Below are 8,824 nucleotides of genomic sequence, written 5' to 3'. Positions count from 1 at the left end.
ATGGCGGAAGAACCACAATACGCCCTAAAACGCAAATACGAAGACCAACCCACCGCCACTGACATTCAACTCGAAGTCGCAAACGCTAAACAGAAAGCTCAAGAAGCCGCCGCTCGGCTCCTCAGTGTCACCGGCGGCGCTCCTCCACTTTCCTTCGATCCTAAACGTTCCAAGTCCGATAATGGTGCTCCTCAATCTGGCTTCGATTCTTACGATTTGAAGCCGCAATATTCAGCTGGTTCTTATGGTGGTTCTAGTAAGAAGATTGAGATACCTAATGGTAGGGTTGGGGTTCTTATTGGGAAAGGAGGTGAGACTATTAAGTATCTTCAGTTGCAGTCTGGGGCTAAGATTCAGGTTACTCGTGATATGGATGCGGATCCTAATTCTACTACGAGGATGGTTGAGCTTATGGGTACTTCTGATGTTGTTGCTTCTGCTGAGAAACTTATCAATGAAGTCCTTGCTGAGGTTTGTTTTAAATTTTCTCTAATTATGTTGTGGAATCACTGTAACTTTGGCCTGTTAGTGAAATATCACTGGTTAGAGTTGTTTTCAACTGATTTTGTAAATGCAATGTGAAATGTTTAATGATAAATTTGCTTAAATTATATTGGAATTAGTGCGCTCTGTATCCTGCCAGGGAAAATTCACTGATAAGAGTGGTTTTGAATTGACTTTCTATTTGTAATATGGTGTGTTTTCTGGTTAATTTGCTCTAGTGAGGTTTGAATGACTGCAACTGTAACCTGCTAGTGAAATATTGCTGACAGTATTTGTTTTGAACTGATTTTGTAACTTTAGTATGATTGTTTTGTGCTGAATTTGTTAAAATGATCTTCAAAGTCGAATGGCCTTAACTGTAACCTGTTAGTGAAGCGTCATTGACGATGGTTGTTTTCTACTGATTTTTAACTGTAATAATCTGGGGGAAATGTAACCATTAACATCACTGATAAGAGTTGCTTCTTTACTAGGCTGAAGCCGGGGCTTCTGCCGGTGGTGGTACTAGACGGATGGCTACACAATCTGGGGGTGATGAATTTTCGATGCAAATCCCAAACAATAAGGTGTGCAAAGTTGCCCGAAATATGTACACCCATGTACTTTCTACAGTGTTTTGTTTATAGTTGATTTGGTTTCTTAGGTCGGCCTTATAATTGGTAAAGGAGGAGAAACAATTAAGAGTATGCAAGCTTCTACTGGAGCACGGATTCAGGTTATCTCTTGTTCTTTGTTTTCTCTGCTTCTTTTGTTATATATTTTCAAAATCATAATTATGTTTGAAGTTGGATTGTGTTAAGGTTAACAGCTGACTGCCCAAACTCTCATGTCTCAAGACTTGGATTTTCCATTGTTAGTAACTTTTGACAACTAATGCCTTATAATTGAACAAATTACTTTTAATGTTAAACACCAATTGCGAATGGAAGATCGAATTTGGATCCAACTCCAATCCGGCTCAGAATTCCGGTGCGGTGGATTTTCAGAGAATCGCAGGTATTAGCTTCTCTTCCTCTTGTTGTGTCACTCGTTATGTATCTTATTCTTCTCAACTGTGATTGCGATTCTTCTTCTTCTTCAACTCTTCTGAACTGTGTTATGGAATTGCAGAGTCATCACTGCGGTGGTTACGTGGCGAAGTGGTCACGCGAGAGGGAAGTGAAGTGAGCTTCTCAGAGATGAACTGTGAAGAATGAGCTATAATCTTTGAGCAAAAAGCAACCGATTCTGAATATGAGGGTAGAGAGCTTGAGAGTGAAGAGTGAAGATTGAAGGTGAGGAATGAAAAAACTAGAAAAGCTTCTGATTGCACTGTTATATACATGGTATTCTCAACCAAATCGGGCAACGGATCGGGCAGGTTAGTTATGTTAGGGCAGGTTGTTAGGATTTTTGTTAAAACTCTGTTAGTTGCAAGTTAATTTTATATGTGAATTGATTTTCTATTAATTATTTCCATCAGTTAAAATAGTTGTATTGCTTGCAGGGATAAGTCAAAATTGGACCTTAGCTTGCAGTTCAGCTGGATTTGCACGTTACTTCTATGAAGGTTTGTTGTGGTTGGAAGTTCTGCTGTTAAAATGTTAGTTTGTTTTGTTAGTTACAAGTCTGTCAAATCAATTTAAAATTAGTTAGGTTAAGTTAGAGAACTAGTTAGTCATGGTTATTATGAAATTAGAAAAAAAAACTTAACTGTTAGTCAAAGTCCTGCTGTTAGTTATTTCCCATTTTTTGACTCTGTTAGTTTTATTTATAATCGATTGCTTTGAAATTATGTTACTACAAAAGGTTAGATTGATGTTAGTAAATCTGTTAGCAAGTTGATGGTGAGATCTGTCATGGCCTATTAGTATCAGAAACATTATTAGTGAAGGCCAAGACCATGACCAAACACTTGCCTGATTATTTGATGTAGAACTTACTTGCTGAAACTTTCCGCTATGCTAATGATTGTCTTGGTGCATGACTTGTCATTGGGCATGAGCGCCGGGAGCTGTTACCGCAGCAAGTTGTATCAGTTAAGTTGTTATGACTAATTTTGGGAATCTGCTAACGACTCGTTTTAGACAGCACTAGCTAGTGTGTTTTGAGTTGCTCACTTGCCAACAACTTAATAATTGTAATGGATTTGAAGTTAATTGAGAATTTTGCCACCGATACTTAGTAAAACTCGATTAAAATGTCGTTTACGATGGTTATAACATACTGCTATGTTGTTAAAAAGCTGTTTGAATGGTTTGAATTGTGAGTTGTTTAGAAAACCATGTTAATAACTTGAAGTAGGGTTAGTGACGGTATTACATGATTATGTTAGATTCAGTTATATTGGTTAATGTTAACTTACAACATTCGTTCTGTTGTGATAATTATGCAGGATGTACTACCTTGGTTTCGAACTGATTTCAGAATTTGCATCTGTACCGAATTGGGGTGGGCTGCCACGGTTAATTCTTGCACTTTTGGTAATTTTTTATTAGCGAGTTTCAATGATGTCTATGTGTAATTATTAGGATTTAATTAAGGGTATACTTATTTTCCTGTGGAATGCTAACTGTGGCGTTGTTATGTATGTTCTAAAACTTTTGATTTGTGCCGTTTCTGACTTGTGGAAAATTCATGGATGAATATATGACAATTCTGCTTCATGAATGAATGAAGAATTTCTTCTGTGAAACTGGAATTTTGTGAATGAGTGAATCTTTAAAAATTGGAATGGATGAAGAAAATTGCTTTTGTGAAACTGGAATTTCGTTTATATATCCTTCAAAATCTGTTACAATGCTCATGAAATTAATGCTAAACTTATATGAAATGCAATGGTTAGTTACAAATCAAAATGTTAGTTTCAATTTGGACTTGAGTGGATGTGTAACTTAATTTGGCTTTGTTTTGTTATATTGGTTAGTTTTGTGAATTATGAATATAATGTTATCGTGGACTTGTATAATGGTATGTTGTTATGACAATTGGTCTAAAGCGCTGTCTAAGGCTAAAAAAAGCTTCAAAAATTTTCGTATACCTTAGACAGCGCTTTTGTAAAAAGCGCTGTCTAAGGGGGGGGGGGGGGGCTTAGACAACGCTTTTTGAAAAGCGCTGTCTAAGGTATACCTAAAAAAATTAAAATAGGAGGGTCTTAGAAAGCGCTTTTGGCCAAAGCGCTGTCTAAGGGGTGGGGCTTAGACAGCGCTTTTCAAGAGCGCTGTCTAAGGTATACCTAAAAAATTTTAAATAAGAGGGTCTTATAAAGCGCTTTTGGCCAAAGCGCTGTCTAAGGGGGGGGGGGGGGGGGGCTTAGACAGCGCTTTTAAGATTTAAAAAAGCGCTGTCTAAACCTTTAGCAGCGGAGGTTTAGACAGCGCTTTAAAGCGCTGTCTAAGGCTAAAAAAAGCGCTGTCTAAGGTCTTGTTTGTTGTAGTGCTATCAAGAATACTTCTGTAGCATAGGTACTCCCTTATACAAAATATATATCTTATTAAGAGTTTATATTATCTCATTCTCTTATCGCTTCTGGATTCATGCTTCTCTTATTTACTCTAGCATGATCACCTCATATTACTCACAATTTGTTATTACCTATTGAACTTATTTATTGGGATATCTAGTCATTTAGGTTGGGTTACCATCATGAGCAACTCATTTTTCTATAGGCATTAGTCTCATCTTCTTTGATATATTATGGACTTTCTCTCTAGCTAATCCTTTCGTCAAAGGATCTGCTAAATTTACATCCGTGCGTACATGATCCACTTTTACATCTTCTTTAGAGATACAATATCTAACGGTGTTGTGATTCTTTCTTATTTGACGTCTTTTACCATTATAATAATGATTCTCACTTTTTGCAATAGTTGCGGTACTATCGGAGTGGATCAAGACAATTGGTATAGGTTTTTCCCATAAAGGGATCTTAGCTAGCAAACATCTTAACCAATTTGCTTCTTCATTAGCAGTCACTAATGCTATCATCTCAGACTCCATCGTAGACTGAGTCAGGATAGTCTGTTTCTTTGATTTCCAAGATATAACTCCTCCAACTATATTGAATACATAGCCACTAGTTACTTTGGAATCATCTGATAAGATATTCCAATCTACATCGTTGTATCCTTTAAGTACAATAGAAAATCTCTGATAATGCAAACCGAAATTCACAGTCTTTTTAAAATACTGCATGACTCGCTCAATAGCTTGTCAATGCTCGTTACTCGGTCTACTAGTAAACCTATACAACAATCCTACGACATATGCAATATCGGATCTAGTACAATCAGTGACATACCTAAGACTGCCAATGATGCTCGCATATTCTGCTTGTCTCGCACTTTCACCAATTTTCTTAAATAGTTTCACATTTGGATCATATGGCGTGCTCGCAAGTTTACACTCAAAGTAACATATTTCTTTAAGATCTTTTCCACATAGTGTGATTGATCCAAAGAAATTCCTTACTCGGATATCGTGATCTTGATACAAAGAATCATGTTCGTTTCTCCGAGGTCTTTTATATCAAAGTTGTTGCACAACAATGATTTCACATCATTTACGGCCTAAATGTTTGATCCAAATATGAATAGATTGTCTACATAGAGACATATGATAGTGCAAACACAATTCTCAGATTTGTAATAAATGAATTTGTCACTTTCAATCACTTTGTACCCATTCGATATCATTAAATTATCAAACTTCTCATATCATTGCGTTGGACCTTGTTTTAAACCATACAAAAACTATGAATTAAGACACTCCATTTCTTATAAGCAATGCATTTAGTTCCAAAAATAATATTTAATGTTAAGTTCCACTTTTCAAATCGTTGAAAATTGCTTCATCTAGCTCCATTTCTTATAAGCAATGTATTAAGACACTCCAATAGCACTAAATTCCCACCATTGGAGATTACCACTGATATAATTTGTAAGATCGCCCTGACAGAACAGCAAGAATGCGACAATTCTTCTTCTATCTCTAGGTAGTGTTATTTATTTTGTAAAATCAACCTGACAGAAAACAACAACAATGCAGACAATTTTTCTTCTGTCTCTAGGTAGTGGTATTTATCTAGCATGTAAGCTTTTTTTGAAAGATAGACCCATACAGTTTTGAGGAAAATTCCATTAGACAAATTTTCAACTGATAAAAACACAATTGAGATTGAAATTCAATGCCTGAACAATCAGAAACAGTCGCTGTTATAATCCTCTTCAAATCTTTCAACATTCCATACATTTTGTTTTTGATAAAAGAGGGCTGAAGCCTTATACAACTAAGCACACACTGTTCTTGTGTATGAGGTACCCCTCATGCACATTTGTTCTCTTCAGTCTTCACTATAAACTTGAATTATGCGATACCTTTCCACTTTACTTAACTCAAGCTTGATCAGATTAAGGATGGTGCTACCTTTCCCCACACAGTGATTTGCTTTGGTGATGGCTTCAAAAACTTTCCCTTGGAATACAGTATATTGCAAAATTAAGATCTAGCCAACTTTTATACTTAACTCCACCTATTACAAGAAAACTTCAAAATGCTTGGAATACTAAAATTAAGGTCTAGCCAACTCTCATACTTAACTCCACCCTTTACAAGAAAATTTCAAAATGCTTGGAATACAGTATATTGTAAAATTAAGGTCTAGCCAACTGACAGTTAAGTCCGAAACTATTTTACTTCATAAGTACGATCAGAAACCGAGACAGTAGTCAAGATTTTTCAAAACTATATATTAGTTTTTGGATTCTAAATTTTCAGTTTTGAAGAAATTTCAGTTGCTTGACATGGTTTCTAATATCAAAGGACGTGTATCTTACCGATTCTTAATAAAAAAGGGTGTCTATCACACGATCCGATGCGGTTGCGGAGACTATCGCATTAGTAATATTGCGACGACGTATATCACACCGGTTGCTAATGTGAAAGGGCGTGTATCACGCGGTCCGATGCGGTTGCCAAGATTACCGCATCAACAATATTTTGCAGTTGCAGACCACAATTTAGAATCATGGTAGTAACCACAAACCTAAAAATACAATGAATCATACACAAACATGTATTTTATATGCAAATTCGCCATAACACATTTCCATTACTACATGAAAATGTGTGTTCAAATACAATTCTACAAAACATTTTAAGTTCAGATGCTTTAAGATTGAGAGAGTGAGAGGTTACAGAAAAATATCATACCAAAAACTGCATATCCTATTCCTACTTTCATGTTTCTCACAATGTACTTTCTACCTAAAAATAATGATAAGGAGGCTAAATTTCTATTTCTGCAGCTAAATATGCAACACATTTCAATCCATCTAAAACATCTCAGCTAGAAGAAGATACCTTAACAGCTTTAAAAGTAGGATGAAGCAAACCAAGTTCATCTTTAACTTCAAGAGGATTATTAGTCTCATTTCTTATTCTCCTAACTCTCCTACTACCCAATGACTTATGTGTGAATCCATAAATCTGCAATATCTGATTATCACCAAAATTGAAAGCTCTATCCATCTGCTTCAAGCATCTCTCAACAGGATAATCACCAAACTTCCCACAAGGTTTACATCCCACAAAATGAGTCACCAATGGCCATCTATGATCACCAAAACCAGGATGATATTTCTCAATCATTTCCTCATATCTATCAACCAAAATCCCCCAATATCCGTGCAAGTAATAACCATTCTCAAGATAAACCTTGTCACCCCATATCTCCTTTTCCTTAGCCAACAAATAAACCATAGCAGATTGATCATCCGCTTCGAAAACCGGCCGCTCTTTGAGTTCGCGTGTAAGTATTTTCCCAGCTTCTTCCCTAACTTTCCCTTTTGGTCCCATTGGTGCCCAAACATCAAGAAGATCCAATGACCATTGACAGTTTCTCAACAAAAAACTCCCAGTATTCAACCCAATCCAATTCTTCTCATCATACACCATCTCATCCCAACCATGCATCACCAAATTAGAGTCTTTATACCTCTCCCACGGAACTTCAAAAGCCATATCCGTAAACATGGCATCACTATCCATCCACCACAAAAACTCCACTTCAGGATGTGACAAAAGAAGCTTCCGAATCAAAGGAAGCTTCGCCCAAAACCCCGCCATTTCAGCATCCAAAAGAGCCATATTATAAAACACCTCAATACCATGTAAACGACAATAATCAATCTTGTTCTTAATAGACTTCAACAAGTAATGATCACCCACCGGATTCTCACACGGTTTTGGCGACGAACCAGTTACCAAAAGCACACGAGGCTTTCCGGGTCGAATGAAATTCGGGAAATCGGGGTTTTCAATAAGCCATTTTGATCTCTGCTCATTCCAATTCGAAATCTTCGGTCCTAAACGATAAGCCTTGTCGGAGCTGCTTTTTTCTTCTTCTTCTTCATCGACCAATATTGTGTTGATGTCGAATGCATTGTAATTGTTTGTAGAAATGTCTGAACGAGAGGAGGAAGAAGATGAAGAGGAATGAGTCTCAGCGAGAATGCGATGAGATTCAGGTAGCTTACGAGAGGTGAAGCGGTTGCGAATGTCAACGAAATCTTGCTCCGGCGTACCGAATTTACCGGCACCGATTGTACCACGTAGGACAACAATGGTGAGGACAAGACAGAGGATTGTAACCTTACAATGTCTGAGAAATCTGTAGAATTTTCTAGCCCTTTGAGCTCCCAAAAGCTTGTCTAACATTTTTTGTTGTCACCAATGTGGTTTTTGGTAAAAGGGGAATGAATGAATGAATGAAAAATCCAGAAAGGTGATATAATTAGAGTTGGTGACAAACGTGATTAATGCAGAAGCGCGTTTGTTGATGAATGAAGAGATAACAAAAGCAGTCAAAGGTTGGCGAAAGACAGCATATTATTCTATTCGTATAACACAAAATAAACAGTCTGGTTTTGGAGAGTTTGTAATAATATGATTTACTTTTCTCATATTAGTATATATATATTATAGCTAAAACGTTTCTCTACCCAAAAAGAAACAATAATGTATGTATAAAATAATATTAAAAAATAATTTGAATAAAAAGTTTATTAAATATTTTAATGATAATAAATTAAAATAAAATTATATCTAAATTATATATTACTTTTGCAATTTTAGATAAATTACTTACCAAATGTAGTTAGTAGTGTAAAAAGGAGAAAAACTGCATCTTTAATCTTTTTAAATGTTTATTATACTTTCTCACCTATTAAAGAATTTAATTAATTTTGTATAAAATATTTTTGATAATTATTATTTAGTATATGATATAAAAAAATAAATTAATTTTCTTTTATAAGAAAGAGAACCCAACAAAAGTGCCATA

The 8,824-nt window shown here is 35.9% G+C and overlaps 2 protein-coding genes across 3 annotated transcripts; one reads left to right on the top strand and one right to left on the bottom strand.

Moving 5' to 3' along the window:
• On the top strand, positions 1–1,378 carry LOC127129760 (uncharacterized). The gene is made up of 4 exons (XM_051058887.1): positions 1–471; positions 978–1,070; positions 1,148–1,219; positions 1,313–1,378. Exons 1-4 carry the CDS (start codon positions 1–3, stop codon positions 1,376–1,378), a joined length of 702 nt encoding a protein of 233 aa, XP_050914844.1.
• Positions 1,379–5,181: 3,803 nt separating this feature from the next.
• LOC127132682 (xyloglucan 6-xylosyltransferase 2) lies at positions 5,182–8,406 on the bottom strand. 2 transcript variants are annotated; one of them, XM_051061644.1, is made up of 2 exons: positions 6,844–8,406; positions 5,182–5,955 (listed from the first exon to the last, which is right to left on the bottom strand). In XM_051061644.1, the coding sequence occupies exons 1-2, from the start codon at positions 8,197–8,199 to the stop codon at positions 5,887–5,889; spliced, it is 1,425 nt and encodes a 474-aa protein (XP_050917601.1). In that variant the 5' UTR covers positions 8,200–8,406; the 3' UTR covers positions 5,182–5,886. The 2 variants fall into 2 exon arrangements, with proteins under 2 accessions (XP_050917601.1, XP_050917602.1); XM_051061645.1 differs by lacking the exon at positions 5,182–5,955 and adding an exon at positions 5,972–6,013.
• Between the last annotated feature and the right edge of the window lie 418 nt (positions 8,407–8,824).

Source organism: Lathyrus oleraceus, chromosome 3, assembly GCF_024323335.1.
Source record: "Lathyrus oleraceus cultivar Zhongwan6 chromosome 3, CAAS_Psat_ZW6_1.0, whole genome shotgun sequence".
Taxonomy (NCBI): domain Eukaryota; kingdom Viridiplantae; phylum Streptophyta; class Magnoliopsida; order Fabales; family Fabaceae; genus Lathyrus; species Lathyrus oleraceus.
This window is presented reverse-complemented; position numbering and strand designations above follow the sequence as displayed.